This window comes from Bufo gargarizans, chromosome 6 (assembly GCF_014858855.1).
Source record: "Bufo gargarizans isolate SCDJY-AF-19 chromosome 6, ASM1485885v1, whole genome shotgun sequence".
Classification (NCBI taxonomy): domain Eukaryota; kingdom Metazoa; phylum Chordata; class Amphibia; order Anura; family Bufonidae; genus Bufo; species Bufo gargarizans.
In genome coordinates this window covers 39,003,014-39,020,219 of record NC_058085.1, presented here as the reverse complement: position 1 = coordinate 39,020,219, position 17,206 = coordinate 39,003,014, and the positions used below count along the sequence as shown (strand labels likewise).

The window sequence follows — 17,206 nt, the reverse complement described above, 5'->3', positions numbered from 1 at the left end:
AAGTAGGCCAGATTTTTATGGTCAGTAAATACGGTAATAGGGTGTCTGGCTCCCTCTAGCCAATGGCGCCATTCCTCAAAAGCCAACTTGATGGCCAACAATTCCCTATCTCCCACATCGTAATTTCTCTCTGCGGAGGAGAGTTTTCTTGAGAAAAAGGCACACGGTCGCCAATTGGCAGGAGAGGAACCCTGAGACAAGACCGCCCCCACACCCACCTCAGAAGCATCAACCTCAACTATGAAGGGTAACGAAACATCAGGTTGCACCAAGATGGGAGCGGAAGCAAAACTCTCCTTGATATCAGAAAAAGCCTTACGCGCCTCTACTGACCAAGAAGAAAAATCTACCCCCTTTCTGGTCATATCAGTGAGTGGTTTAACAATAGAAGAATAATTCAAAATGAACTTCCTGTAATAATTGGCAAAGCCCAAAAAACGCATCAGCGCCTTTTGATTCTCAGGAAGCTCCCACTCAAGCACAGCGCAGACCTTCTCGGGGTCCATGCGAAAACCAGAAGCGGAGAGAAGAAACCCCAGAAATTGAATTTCTGGAACCGCAAACACACATTTTTCCAGTTTCGCATATAATTTATTCTCCCGCAGAATGAGCAAAACCTGACGTAAATGTTCCTTATGAGTTTTGAAATCGGGAGAAAAAAATCAAAATGTCATCCAAATACACCAATACAAATTTTCCCATCAAATGATAAAAAATGCTGTTCACGAAATGCTGAAAAACGGCTGGGGCATTCATCAAACCAAAAGGCATAACCAAATTCTCAAAATGGCCCTCAGGGGTATTGAAGGCCGTCTTCCATTCGTCCCCTTCTCTGACCCTGACCAGGTTGTATGCCCCTCTTAGATCTAATTTGGAAAAGACTTTAGCCCCAACAACCTGGTTAAATAGGTCCGGGATCAGAGGAAGCGGATAAGGGTCACGAATTGTGATATTGTTCAGCTCCCTGAAATCCAGACAAGGTCTTAAAGAACCATCTTTTTTCTTAACAAAGAAAAAACCAGCGGCAACAGGTGACTTCGAGGGTCGTATGTGTCCCTTTCTCAGACTCTCAGAGATATAAGCACGCATAGCGATCCTCTCAGGTTGGGAAAGATTGTATAAACGAGATTTAGGCAGCTTGGCGTCTGGGATGAGATTAATAGGGCAATCGTACTCCCTGTGTGGGGGCAAATCCTGAACTCCACTCTCAGAGAAGACATCCGAAAATTCTGAGAGAAAAGATGGTACAGTCTTAGTAGCAACCTCAGAAACAGATGTCATGAGGCAATTCTCTCTGCAAAAGTCACTCCAACCATTTATTTGCTTCGCTTGCCAATCAATGGTGGGGTTATGCTTAGTGAGCCAGGGCAGCCCCAACACCAGAGGGGTGGGCAAACCGCTAAGGACGTAACATGACACATCCTCAACATGAGCATCACTCACAATTAAACGGATATTGTGAACTATGCCCTTTAATGATTTCTGAGAAAGTGGAGCGGAATCGATAGCAAAAACCGGAATATCCTTTCTCAAAGCGCACACCTGGAAACCATGAGTTATCGCAAAATGATTATCAATGAGATTGACCGCTGCTCCACTATCCACAAAAATCTCACAAAAAATGTTCTTGCTCTCTAGCGCCACCCTAGCCGGCAGGACAAAACGGGAACTACAAGCAAACGGAAAACCTTCAATTTCCGCCTCAACCCTGCCAATAGTAACAGACGGAACATTTTTCAAAGATTTTTTCCTCTTTGTTTCTTTATTATACCCAGAGAACTGCCTGAATCTCCTAGAGGGACAAATATTTGCCAAATGATTAATACCTCCACAACAAAAACAAACCGTCCCATGCGAGCTGAATCTTCTATTGTCAGAAGCAATCAACCCCAGCTGCATGGGCTCCTGCTCAGAAGGGGCTGACAGCGACTGAGACCCCTGCGCAGAGAATGGGACCGCTGCACAGTCCTGGGACCGAGTATGACAGGAAGGAGAGATCTCTCCTCTCTCTCTAAGACGCCTGTCAATACGAACGGCCTGAGACATAGCAGAGTCCAAAGAAATAGGCCTTTCATGAAAGGCAAATGCATCTTTCAATCCCTCTGAAAGACCATGGCAAAATTGACTTCGGAGTGCAGCATCATTCCAACCAGTATCAGCTGCCCATCTCCGAAATTCTGAGCAGTATATTTCTGCGGATTGTTTACCCTGGCATAAGAGACGTAGTCTAGACTCCGCCAGAGCAATACGATCCGGATCATCATATATCTGACCCAGGGCTAAAAAGAATTCATCCACTGAACGGAGAGGCCGTGCCCCCTCCGGCAGCGAAAAGGCCCAGGACTGAGCGTTACCCCTGAGCAGCGATATAATGATCCCCACCCTCCGTTCCTCATCTCCAGAGGAAAGGGGAAGAAGGCGAAAATGGAGTTTGCAAGCCTCTCTAAAACGCACAAAATTCTCACTACCCCCGGAGAACGTATCCGGGAGCGAGATCTTAGGCTCAGAACAAGCTCCATGAACGCAAGCTGAGAAAAAGTCTTACGGAGGTCAGCTACCTCCAATGAAAGACCCTGGAAGCGTTCAGCCAAAAGTGAAACCGGATCCATGCTTAAGACGGTTTTGGCGGCTTATAATGTCACGGAATGTGTACAGGTAACAAGGCAAAACAACATGCATAAATGACTCGCTGGATCCAAAAGCTAAGGAACAAAAGGGAGACCCCTGTAGAAGACCTGGCACTTTCCCTGGCTGCTCAGCCTATGCATAGATCCGAATGGTGGAGGTATGCATATCCACGTACCTTGACTATATAGCCCCTGAGCACCCTACAATAGTGAGGGGACACGACCACCGGCTCCCTACACCAGACACGGAGGGAGTCAGGGTCACCTGGGATCCAGCAAACAGAAAATAACAGATAACAGTATAACACTTAACTTTGTAGAGGAGAGGAGAACCAGATGGGCATGCACACATACTCCAGGAAGAAATATAAGCCGCCCAGAAAAGCCTTCTGGGGAAGAATTTAAAGGGAAGCAATTAGTCCAACACATGACAGCTGAGAGAGACTAACGAGAGGAGGAGCTGAATACCACAACACAGAAACTCAAAGGGGAGGTTCTGAAAGGCCTCTGTCAGAGCTTCTCAGCTGTCTGGTTGTGACAGTAGCATTACTATTACTGGGGGTAATAATGGGGGCATTACTATTACTGTGGGGCACTAATGGGGCATTACTATTACTGGGTGCACTAATGGGGCATTACTGTTACTGAAGGGCACTAATGGGGCATTACAGTTACTGGGGAAGCACTAATGGGGCATTACAATTACCTGGGGCATTACTATTACTAGCGGCTTTAATAGGGCATTACTGTTAATGGTGAGCACTAAAGGGCATTACTATTTCTGGAGGCACTAATTAGAAATTACTGTTACCGGGGGGCACTAATGGGGAATTACTTTTATTGGGGGAACTAATGGGGCATTACTGTTACTGGGGGGCATTAATGGGGCATTATTATTACTTGGAGGGCACTTATGGGGCATTACTATTACTGAGGGGCACCAATGAGGCATTTCTGTTACTGGTTGTCTTTAATGGTGCATTAATATTACTGGTGGGCACTAATGGGGCAATACTATTACTGGGGGGCACTCATGGTGCATTGCTATTACTGAGGGCACTACTGGGGGCATTACTATTACTGCGGGGCACTAATTGGGCATTACAATTACTGTTGGGGCACTCATGGGACATTACTATTACTGTGGGGAACTAATGGGGCATTACTGTTACTGGTGGGCTTTATGGTGCATTAATATTACTGGGGGCACTAATGGGGTATTTCTATTTCTGTGGGGCACTAATTGGGTATAACTTTTACTAGGGGGCACTATTGGTGCATTACTATTACTAGGGGCACTAATGGGGCATTACTATTAATGGAGGGGCAATCATAATGCATTACTATTGTTGGGGGGCACTCATGGTGTATTGATATTACTGGAGGCACTACTGAAGGCCTTACTATTACTGGGGGAGGCACTAATGGGGCATTGCTATTACTGGTGGGCGCCTATAGGGCATTACTGTTACTGGTGGGCACTAATGGGGCATTACTATTGGGGCACTAATGGAGCATTACAAATTCTTTGGCACTAATGGGGTATTACTATTACTTGGGGCACTAATAGGGCATTACTATTACAGGGAGCACTAATGGGGCATTACTGTTTTAACTGCTGGGCACAAATGGTGCATTAATATTACTAGGGGGCACTAATGGGGAATTACTATTACTGGGGGGCACTAATGGAGCATTACTATTACTAGGGGGCACTAATGGGGCATTACTATTACTGGGGAGCATTAATGGGGCATTACTATTACTAGGGGGCACTTATGGTGCATTATTATTACTGGGGGGAACTAATGGTGCATTACTATTCCTGGAGGTGCAATAATGGTGCATTACTATTACTGGGGAGCACTCATGTTGCATTTCTATTGCTGGGGGCATTACTATTACTGGGGGGCACTCGTGGTGCATTGCTATTACAGGGATCACTAATGGGACATTACTATTACTGGGGGGCACTAATGGGACGTTACTATTGCTGGGGGATAATAATAAGGCATTACAATTACTCGGGGACACTATTGAGGCATTTCTATTACTGGAGGGCACTCATGGTGCATTGTTATTACTGAGGGCACTACTGACGGCATTGCTATTACTGGGGGGCACTAATGGGGCATTACCATTACTGGGGGGCACTAATGGGGCGTTACTATTACTGGGGGGCAAGAATAGCGCATTACTATTACTGGGGGACAATAATACTGGGGGCACTAATTGGGGCATTTCTATTACTGGGGGGCACTTATGATGCATTGCTATTACTGAGGGCACTACTGTGGGCATTACTATTACTGGGGAGCATTAATGAGGCATTACTGTTACTGTTAGGCACTAATGGTGCATTAATATTACTGGGGGCACTAATGGGGCATTACTGTTACTGGGGAGCATTAATGAGGCATTACTGTTACTGTTAGGCACTAATGGTGCATTAATATTACTGGGGGCACTAATGGGGCATTACTGTTACTGGTGGGCACTAATGGTGCATTAATATTACTGGGAGCACTATGGGGCATTGCTATCATTGGGGGGCACTAATGGGGCATTTATATTACTAGGGGGCACTAATAGTGCATTACTATTACTGGGGGGCACTAATTGGGCATTACTATTACTGGAGGGTCAATAATAGTGCATTACAATTTTTTTAAAATTTATTCAATTTTATTTTGTATAGATGATATGCAGAGTTACATACATATTACACAAATGCCATAAATACAGACATATTTCATAGACTTTTCTTTCATGCATGCTAGACTAAAACAGAAAGCTATCTACCCATTCCTCCCCTCCCACCCCCCACCCTCATTGTGGGCACATCCACAGCGGGCAGTCCCCTATGACCACGTCGCCCAAGTTCTGTCCCATCTAATTTTTTGAGACTTATTACAGATAGCGAGTTTTTCATATTTCTTCACTTTATCAGCAAGTTGATGCCATGCAGATACTGACAAGGGGCGGTTATATCTATCTCGTGATTATATAAAGAGCATCTCCGGAGCTCAGAGAGAACATTAATCCAAAATTCCTGTATCAGAGGACAGGCCCGATGTATAAAATCCGCGCATTGGGCCTGACACCTTTGGCATCTATCTGAGGCATCCTTATAAAACCGAGAAGTAGGCGTCTAGTATAAGCGGTGTAAAATCCTAAATTGAATTAACCTGTGGTTCCCAGATATCGATATTTTACTGATATTCCTATAAATTCATTCCCATTTTAGTATTTTGTCATTTCCGATATCTTGACCCCATTTCACTTCACTTCTAAACGTCTTCATTTTGCCCATTTCCAGTCTCCATTTACTATAAAGTAGTGAGATGGACGTGTTATTCTGAGTGAAAACACCAATCTAACCATAAACACCTCTTTATTTTTCGTGCGCATAAACGCGTGTTTCACCTGAAAGTATTTAAACTTATCTAGTGCTTTAATCTCTCTGTGCCTAAGTATATCTGATAAAGTCCTCATATCACCATTGTCTATCATTTGTTCAACCCTAATTATTCCCTTTCTTTCCCAAAATTCAGTGTCCTCCATCTTATTAAGTTCATTAAAGTGTACATTATTCCATATGGAACATTACTGTTACCTGGGTTCTTACTATTACTGGGGGCATTACTATTACTATGGGCACTAATGGGGCATTACTGTTACTGGGGGGGCACTAATGGGGCATTAGTATTACTTGGGGGGCACTAATGGGGAGCATTACTATTGCTAGGGGACACAACTGTGGGCCTTACTATTTCTGTCAGGATTACTATTACTGAGAGGCACTGATGGGGCATTTATATTATTGGGGAGCACTAATGGGGTGCATTACTACTACTGGGGGCACTAATGGGACATTGCTATTACGGGGGGGCAGTAATGGGGCATTATTATTACTGGGGAACACTAATGGTTCATTTCTATTACTGGGGGGCACTAATGGGGCATTACTGTTACTGGTGGTCACTAATGGAACATTAATATTACTGGGGGGCACTAATGGGGCATTACTATTACTAGGGGGCACTAATGGTGAATTACTATTACTGAGGGGATCTAATGGGTCATTTCTATTTCTAGGAGGCACTAATTGGGAGCATTAATATTACTGGGGGACACTACTGGGGGCATTAATATTACTAATATCTTTACTATTACCGAGGGGCACTAATGGGTAGCATTACTATTACTGGAGGTAATAATGGGGGCATTACTATTACTGTGGGGCACTAATGGGGCACTACTATTACTGGGTGCACTAATGGAGCATTACTGTTACTGAAGGGCACTAATGGGGCATTACAATTACCTGGGGCATTACTATTACTGGCGGCACTAATAGGGCATTACTGTTAATGGTGGGCACTAAAGGGCATTACTATTTCTGGAGGCACTAATTAGGAATTTCTGTTACTGGGGGGCACTAATGGGGTATTACTTTTACTGGGGGAACTAATGGGGCATTACTGTTACTGGGGGGGCATTAATGGGGCATTATTATTACTTGGAGGGTACTTATGGGGCATTACTATTACTGAGGGGCACTAATGGGGCATTTCTGTTACTGGTTGTCTTTAATGGTGCATTAATATTACTGGTGGGCACTAAAGGGGCAATACTATTACTGGGGGGCACTCATGGTGCATTGCTATTACTGAGGGCACTACTGGGGGCATTACTATTACTGGGGGGCACTAATTGGGTATTACAATTACTGTTGGGGCACTCATGGGACATTACTATTACTGTGGGGAACTAATGGGGCATTACTGTTACTGGTGGGCTCTAATAGTGCATTAATATTACTAGGGGGCACTAATGGGGTATTTCTATTTCTGTGGGGCACTAATTGGGTATAACTTTTACTAGGGGGCACTATTGGTGCTTTACTATTACTAGGGGCACTAATGGGGCATTACTATTACTGGAGGGGCAATAATAATGCATTACTATTATTGGGGGGCACTCATGGTGTATTGATATTACTGGAGGCACTACTGAATGCATTACTATTACTGGGGGGCACTAATGGGGCATTGCTATTACTGATGGGCGCCTATAGGGCATTACTGTTACTGGTAGGCACTAATGGGGCATTGCTTTTGGGGCACTAATGGGGCATTACAAATTCTTTGGCACTAATGGGGTATTACTATTACTTGGGGCACTAATAGGGCATTACTATTACAGGGAGCACTAATGGGGCATTACTGTTTTAACTGCTGGGCACAGATGGTGCATTAATATTACTAGGGGGCACTAATGGGGCATTACTATTACTGAGGGGCTCTAATGGGGCATTACTATTACTAGGGGGCACTAATGGGGCATTACTATTACTGGAGGGCACTAATGGGGCTTTACTATTACAGGGGAGCATTAATGGGGCATAACTATTACTAGGGGGCACTAATGGTGCATTATTATTACTGGGGGGAACTAATGGGGCAATATTATTCCTGGAGGTGCAATAATGGTGCATTACTATTACTGGGGGGCACTCATGTTGCCTTTCTATTGCTGGGGGCATTACTATTGCTGGGGGGCACTCATGGTGAATTGCTATTACAGGAATCACTAATGGGGCATTACTATTACTGGGGGGGGGCACTAATGGGACATTACTATTACTGGGGGATAATATTAGGGCATTACAATTACTAGGGGACATTATTTGGGCATTTCTATTACTGGGGGGCACTCATGGTGCATTGTTATTACTGAGGGCACTACTGGCAGCATTGCTATTACTGGGGGGCACTAATGGGGCATTACCATTACTGGGGGGAACTAATGGGGCGTTACTATTACTGGGGGGCAAGAATAGCGCATTACTATTACTGGGGGACAATAATACTGGGGGGCACTAATTGGGGCATTTCTATTACTGGGGGGCACTTATGGTGCATTGCTATTACTGAGGGCACTACTGTGGGCATTACTATTAATGGGGGGCACTAATGGGGCATTACTATTACTGGGGAGCATTAATGAGGCATTACTGTTACTGTTAGGCACTAATGGTGCATTAATATTACTGGGGGCACTAATGGGGCATTACTGTTACTGGTGGGCACTAATGGTGCATTAATATTACTGGGAGCACTAATGGGGCATTGCTATGATTGGGGGGCACTAATGGGGCATTTATATTACTAGGGGGCACTAATAGTGCATTACTATTACTGGGGGGCACTAATAGTGCATTACTATTACTGGGGGGCACTAATTGGGCATTACTATTACTGGAGGGTCAATAATAGTGCATTACAATTTTTTTTTTAATTAATTCAATTTTATTTTGTATAGATGATATGCAGAGTTACATACATATTACACAAATGCCATAAATACAGACATATTTCATAGACTTTTCTTTCATGCATGCTAGACTAAAACAGAAAGCTATCTACCCATTCCTCCCCTCCCACCCCCCACCCTCATTGTGGGCACATCCACAGCGGGCAGTCCCCTATGACCACGTCGACCAAGTTCTGTCCCATCTAATTTTTTGAGACTTATTACAGATAGCGAGTTTTTCATATTTCTTCTCTTTATCAGCAAGTTGATGCCATGCAGATACTGACAAGGGGCGGTTATATCTATCTCGTGATTATATAAAGAGCATCTCCGGAGCTCAGAGAGAACATTAATCCAAAATTCCTGTATCAGAGGACAGGCCCGATGTATAAAATCCGCGCATTGGGCCTGACACCTTTGGCATCTATCTGAGGCATCCTTATAAAACCGAGAAGTAGGCGTCTAGTATAAGCGGTGTAAAATCCTAAATTGAATTAACCTGTGGTTCCCAGATATCGATATTTTACTGATATTCCTATAAATTCATTCCCATTTTAGTATTTTGTCATTTCCGATATCTTGACCCCATTTCACTTCACTTCTAAACGTCTTCATTTTGCCCATTTCCAGTCTCCATTTACTATAAAGTAGTGAGATGGACGTGTTATTCTGAGTGAAAACACCAATCTAACCATAAACACCTCTTTATTTTTCGTGCGCATAAACGCGTGTTTCACCTGAAAGTATTTAAACTTATCTAGTGCTTTAATCTCTCTGTGCCTAAGTATATCTGATAAAGTCCTCATATCACCATTGTCTATCATTTGTTCAACCCTAATTATTCCCTTTCTTTCCCAAAATTCAGTGTCCTCCATCTTATTAAGTTCATTAAAGTGTACATTATTCCATATGGAACATTACTGTTACCTGGGTTCTTACTATTACTGGGGGCATTACTATTACTATGGGCACTAATGGGGCATTACTGTTACTGGGGGGGCACTAATGGGGCATTAGTATTACTTGGGGGGCACTAATGGGGAGCATTACTATTGCTAGGGGACACAACTGTGGGCCTTACTATTTCTGTCAGGATTACTATTACTGAGAGGCACTGATGGGGCATTTATATTATTGGGGAGCACTAATGGGGTGCATTACTACTACTGGGGGGCACTAATGGGACATTGCTATTACGGGGGGGCAGTAATGGGGCATTATTATTACTGGGGAACACTAATGGTTCATTTCTATTACTGGGGGGCACTAATGGGGCATTACTGTTACTGGTGGTCACTAATGGAACATTAATATTACTGGGGGGCACTAATGGGGCATTACTATTACTAGGGGGCACTAATGGTGAATTACTATTACTGGGGGGCACTAATGGGGCATTAATATTCCTGGAGGGGCACTAATGGGGCATTACTATTACTGGTGGGGGCACTAATTGGACATTATAATTACTTGGAGTCACTAACGGTGCATTACTATTACTGGGAGCACTAATGGTGCATTACTATTACTGGGTGGCTCACTAATGGGGCATTATTATTACTGGAGGGCACTAATGAGGACATTACTATTACTGGGGGCACTAATGGGCATTACTATAACTGGTGGCACTAATGGGGCATTACTATTACTGGGGGGTGCACTAATTGGGCATTACTATTACTAAGGGGGAAAAATGAGGCATTGCTATTATTGAGGACACTACTTGGGGCATTACTTTTACTGGGAGGCACTAATGGGGCATTACTATTACTCGGGGGACTAATTGGGCATTACTATTACTGAGGGGAACTAATGGTTCATTTCTATTACTAGTCTGCACTAATTGGGAGCATTACTATTACTGGGGGACACTACTGGGGGCATTATTATTACTAACATCTTTACTATTACTGTTGGGCAATAATTTGTCATTTCTATTACTTGGGGGCACTAATGGGTAGCATAACTATTACTGGGGAGTACTAATGGGGCATTACTATTACTGTGGGGCACTACTATTACTGGTTGCACTAATGGGGCATTACTATTACAAGTGGCACTAATGGGGCATTACAGTTACTGAGTGAGCACTAATGGGGCATTACTTTTACTGGGGGCACTAATGGGGCATTACTATTACAAGGGGCACTAATGGGGCTTTACAGTTACTGGGGGAGCACTAATGGGGCATTACTATTACCTGGGGCCTTACTATTACTGGGGGCATTACTGTTACTGGGGGGCACTAATGGGGCATTACTGTTACTGGGAGGCACTAATGGGGCATTACTTTTACTTGGGGGGCACTAATGGGGAGCATTACTATTGCTAGGGGACACAACTGTGGGCCTTACTACAAACCGGATTCCCAAAAAGTTGGGACACTAAACAAATTGTGAATAAAAACTGAATGCAATGATGTGGAGATGGCAAATGTCAATATTTTATGTGTAATAGAACGTAGATGACGGATCAAACGTTTAATCCGAGTAAATGTATCATTTTAAAGGAAAAATACGTTGATTCAAATTTTCACGGTGTCAACAAATCCCCAAAAAGTTGGGACAAGTAGCAATAAGAGGCTGGAAAAAGTAAATTTGAGCATAACGAAGAGCTGGAAGACCAATTAACACTAATTAGGTCAATTGGCAACATGATTGGGTATAAAGAGCTTCTCAGAGCGGCCGTGTCTCTCAGAAGCCAAGATGGGTAGAGGATCACCAATTCCCACAATGTTGGCAGAAAGATAGTGGAGCAATATCAGAAAGGTGTTACCCAGCGAAACATTGCAAAGACTTTGCATCTATCATCATCAACTGTGCATAACATCATCCGAAGATTCAGAGAATCTGGAACAATCTCTGTGCGTAAGGGTCAAGGCCGTAAAACCATACTGGATGCCCGTGATCTCCGGGCCCTTAAACGACACTGCACCACAAACAGGAATGCTACTGTAAAGGAAATCACAGAATGGGCTCAGGAATACTTCCAGAAACCATTGTCAGTGAGCACAATCCACCGCGCCATCCGCCGTTGCCAGCTGAAACTCTACAGCGCAAAGAAGAAGCCATTTCTAAGCAAGGTCCACAAGCTCAGGCGTTTTCACTGGGCCAGGGATCATTTAAAATGGAGTGTGGCAAAATGGAAGACTGTTCTGTGGTCAGACGAGTCACGATTCGAAGTTCTTTTTGGAAATCTGGGACGCCATGTCATCCGGACCAAAGAGGACAAGGGCAACCCAAGTTGTTATCAACGCTCAGTTTGGTGGCCACCCGACGGCTTAGGGAGGGTGGGCAGGGACTGGTGGCCCTCCCCCCCCCTGTTTCCTACCCCTTTAATATATACTTCCTCTGATGCCCGTTCCGGTGGGCATGCAGGGGTTAATATAGGGTTCCGGTTAGGAGAGTGGGCGGTCAGCCGGGAGGGCATATATGCCACTGTCCCGCCTTCACTCTTCCTCTTTGAGCGGAAGCGCTTTGTGGTCTGCAGCGCTCTGTCCGCATGGAGATGGCCGCCTCAGATGCCCCTCTGCTGGAGGCTTTGAGGGCGAGATTAGCTGAGGGAGGTGAGGTATGGCTGCGCTCATTTCTGAGCAGCCTCGGTTCCCCTCATTCTTCCTCCTCCCCTGGCTTGGCGTGCGCCCCTGCGAAGGTAATGCCCGTCGATCCCGATACTGCGGTGGGGGGCCGGCGGTCTGCTCGGCACATCCGCCCCCCCGCTAGGTTCGGGTACAGTCCCCCCCCCTTCATTTCCACTTACCCTGACTGCTCCGGCTGGCGCTGGTGCTGCTCATGCTGGCCGGCAGGTCCCCTGTGCTGCCGAGTCAGCGGTGGCTCCGCCCCTTCCGGTTCCCTCTCCTCACATGTCCCGTCCTGCTGCCGCTTGTCTAACTGCGGCTTGGAGCGGTGGTATAGTTATGGGTGCTCAGGCCAGCAGCTCCTCCTCTCGGAGTCTCCCTCTCACCCCCCCAGCTTCTCAGTCCTTGCCCCCTCATGCTCCCCAGGGACAGCAGCAATTAGATGGGGCTCTGCCACCAGCTGCAGTTGTGGAAGTGGCCGCCCCTCTGTCTCATAATGACAATGGGGTGCGGGTGGAACCCCTTTCTGCCCCTGCGGTTCATGCTTACCCGCTGCCGCCTCCCCTTTCCCTTCCCCAGGGGTCACGCCAGCGCAGGGTTCGGTCCAGCTCGTCGTCCTCCTCCCCGGAGAGCAGAAGACGCGTTCGGCGAGGTTCCCGCAGGCGTCACTCCCGCCGCAGGTCTGATGGCTCGGCGCGGAGCAGGCGCTCCAGATCCTCCAGATGGCGTTCGCCGTCCTCCTCTGAAGGGTCGATGGCTGCGTCGGGGGAGTCTGGTCGAGCAGTTCGTTCGCGTCGCGCTGGGCGGTCGCATCCTCGGTCATCCAGGGTCCGTGGCCTGGCTCCTACGGCGTCTGTGCAGCCTGAGGTTCCGATGCCTGCTGCTCCGGTGATTCCTGTCTCTTCTGCCGGTGAGTGCCATTCTGTGGGTATATTGGGGGCGGGGGCGGGGGAAACGAACACGGCTGAGTTATTAAAGATGTTGTTGGATCGGTTGCAGCCGCCTGCCCAGGTTCAGGGACCCCTTCCTCCTAGCGTTAAACAGGCGCCTGTGCTTGCGGGAGTTCACAAGGATTCATGTTATTGCGGGGTTAGCCTCCTTGGTTCCCACCTGGAGGAAGCGGTTAGGGAAAAGGTGTGGGCTAACCAGTATGTGGATGTTTGGTCCCTCATATCGGTTGACCAACACACGGTGGATAAGGAAAGGCGTTTTTCGGATAGACCTTCTGAGCGTAGACCCCGGGTGGCCAGGACCATGAACAATTGGTTGCAGGCCTTTTCCGTTTTGGGTTGTGTTATGGGGCAACGTCATCCTGAGCGATGTTCCGAGCTGTTCGTTTATCAGGATATTATTTATAGTGCTTATAAATCGCACGGGAGGAGTTTCGTCGTCGGTTGGCGTTACACCCGGAGATGGGGTGGGGGGTTAAGGCGACGGATGTGTGGTTGAGGTTAATGGTTGCGCAGAGGCCCCCTCCCTTTCCAGCGGCGGCCGCTGGTTCAGGGGGATCACCTTCCCATGGACCGGTGGCCGTCCGTCGCCCCGGGTCCTGCTGGTTATTTAACGAAGGAAGCTGCAGGTTCGCCGGGTTGTGTAGATTCAAGCATGAGTGCTCCGCCTGCGGAGGCCCTCATCCCGCTAGTAAGTGTACCCGCCCCACAGTTAGGCCAGCCAAACAGTTTGAGCAAGGGGGTTTTAAGGACCCCGGTGAGCGTGGCAGAGATGGGCCCCTGGTTAGACAGGTACCCCAATAAACAGGCTGCGGCTCAACTCCGTTTTGGTTTTTCCTTCGGGTTTTTTATCCCTTTTGTTCTTAATCGTTCTCCGGTTTTTTCGGATAACTTGAAGTCGGCTCGGGAGCTACCAGATGTTCTTAGGGACAAGGTCTTTAAGGAGGTTTCATTGGGTAGGATTGAGGGTCCTTTTGATGTGTTACCTGTCATGGAACCATGAACCAGACGTACAACAAGAGATAAGTGGAAAATAAGAAGGTTTTATTGAAGAGCAAGCCGTAAGCAAAGTCCGAACGGATGGCTAAACCGAAGCAGGGTCTTGCGGAGACAGAGGTCAGGAACCAGAAGGGTAGTCAGACGAAGCCAGGAACAGGAACCAACGGGGTAGTCAGACGAAGCCGGAATCAGGAACCAACGGGGTAGTCAGACGAAGCCGGAATCAGGAACCAACGGGGTAGTCAGACGAGGCCAGGATCAGGAACCAGAAGCAGCAGCAGTCTTGGAAGCATGTGAACACAGGAGGACCAAGCAAGGAACTGAAGCCACAGACCTCCTATATATATGAGCTGGGCATCCAGCTCCTCCCAGTGGGAAGGAGGAGCCGCAGGGTGGGAGGCTACAAGAAAACCCAGAAACCAAGATGGCCACCAGCACATGTCAAACGAAGGGAACAGCAAGGAGGTAAGACCATGACAGTACCTCCCCCTCAAGGGCCCCTCCTCCGCGGAGTAAGGAACGGTTTCTGAGGGAAGCGTGCGTGGAAGGCTCGGAGCAAGACAGGAGCATGGACATCTGCGGAGGGAACCCAGGAACGCTCCTCTGGACCATAACCACGCCAATGGACCAAAAACTGCACCCGACCGCGGACCAGGCGTGAGTCCAGGATATTGCTCACCTCATACTCCTCACGATTGCCCACTTGGACCGGACGAGGCCGAGGAATCGAGGAAGTGAAACGATTACACACCAGTGGCTTCAACAGGGAGACATGAAACACGTTGGAGATCCGCATGCCAGGAGGAAGCGCAAGGGCATAGGCTACCGGGTTTACCCTGCGAAGCACTCGGAAGGGACCAACAAAGCGAGGCGCCAGCTTGGGAGTGGGCACTCGAAGGTTGAGGTTGCGGGTGGACAACCATACGCGGTCTCCGACCTGGTAGGAAGGAGCGGGCGCTCGTCTGCGATCAGCCTGGAGTTTCTGGCGCTGCGCAGAGACCTCAAGGGACCTCTGGATCTGTACCCAAGAAGCACGTAGGACGGAAAGGTGATCCTCCACAGCCGGAATATCCTGGGGAGAGAATACCTCCGGTAACACGGCAGGTTGGAACCCATAATTGGCCATGAAGGGAGACGTCCCAGAGGAAGAGTTCACCGCCGTGTTCCTGGCAAACTCAGCCCAAGGCAGGAGGTCAACCCAATTGTCTTGGTGATCGGAGACATAGCAACGAAGGAATTGCTCCAAGGCCTGATTGGATCGTTCTGCGGCCCCATTGGACTGAGGGTGGTAGGCCGAGGAGAAAGAGAGATGAATCCCCAACTGGGAGCAAAAGGCGCGCCAGAACCTGGACACAAACTGACTCCCCCGATCCGACACAATCTCCTTGGGCAAACCGTGCAACCGGAAGACCTCCCTGGCAAAAATCGAGGCCAACTCTTGTGCAGAGGGTAACTTCTTGAGAGGAACACAGTGGCACATTTTGGAAAACCGATCCACAATCATGAGACTGACCGTATGGCCTCGGGATGCAGGGAGGTCCACAATGAAATCCATCCCCAGGTGTGACCATGGACGCTCCCCGGTGGCTATGGGTTGCAAAAGGCCCAACGGAAGGTGCCGAGGGGACTTACTCTGGGCACAAACGGAGCATGCCGCTACATATGCGGCGATGTCGGAACGTAGAGAAGGCCACCAGAACAGACGTGAGACCGCCCAGGACAGCTGATTCTTTCCAGGGTGCCCCGCGGCCTTGGAGTTATGGTAGGTTCGCAACAACCGAGTGCGCAACTCCTCAGGCACAAAACATCTGCCGTTGGGTCTCCCAGAGGGAGCACCAGATTGAGCCGCCAAAATCTGCTCACCCAGAGGAGAAGTCAGGCTGGTGCGAATAGCGGCCAGGATCTGATTCGGGGGTATGACCGTAGTCGGAATCAACTCCTCCCCGGACAGCTCGGAGTACTGCCGTGATAAGGCATCCGCTCTGATGTTCTTGGAGCCGGGTAGGTAGGAGACCACGTAATTAAAACGTGACAAGAACAGAGCCCATCTGGCCTGACGTGGTGTCAATCTCTTGGCCTCAGAGAGGTAGGTCAGATTCTTGTGGTCCGTCAGGATGAGAACCGGAACCCTCGAGCAAGTGCCTCCATTCTTTAAGGGCCTGCACGATGGCCAATAACTCCCTGTCACCAATCTGATAGTTGCACTCCGCGGAAGACAGTTTCCGGGAGTAAAACCCACAAGGAAGCAGAGGACCCTCTGGTGTTCTACGCTGAGACAGGAGGGCGCCTACTCCCGTCTCAGACGCGTCCACCTCGAGGACAAAAGGCAACCCAGGGTTGGGATGCGACAGAATCGGAGCCGACACAAAGGCGGACTTTAGAGCCTCAAAAGCTCGGATGGCCTCGAGCGGCCAGACCTGAGGATTACTGCCCTTCCTGGTCAGATCCGTGAGAGGCTTGGCTAGCATGGAAAAGTCCCTGATGAACTTCCGATAATAATTGGCGAAGCCCAAAAAGCGCTGCAGGGCACGAAGCCCACTGGGCTGGGGCCACTGTAAGACAGCCGAAACCTTCTCAGGATCCATGGAGAACCCCTCAGCAGAAATGATGTAACCTAAGAAGGTTACCTGGGATCGGTGAAATTCGCATTTCTCAAGCTTACCGAACAGCTTGTTCTCTCGTAAGCGTTGCAACACTCGTCTGACATCCAGAATGTGGGCCTCCATGGATGCAGA

At 47.8% G+C, this 17,206-nt stretch overlaps 1 protein-coding gene across 1 annotated transcript in view; it reads right to left on the bottom strand.

Moving 5' to 3' along the window:
* LOC122941952 (SH3 domain-containing protein C23A1.17-like) overlaps positions 1–13,345 on the bottom strand; it is a 29,768-nt gene extending 16,423 nt beyond the window's left edge. The window contains exon 1 of the mRNA XM_044299447.1: positions 13,072–13,345. Within this exon, the coding sequence (XP_044155382.1) occupies positions 13,072–13,345 (274 nt within the window). The remainder of the gene's footprint in view (positions 1–13,071) is intronic.
* Between the last annotated feature and the right edge of the window lie 3,861 nt (positions 13,346–17,206).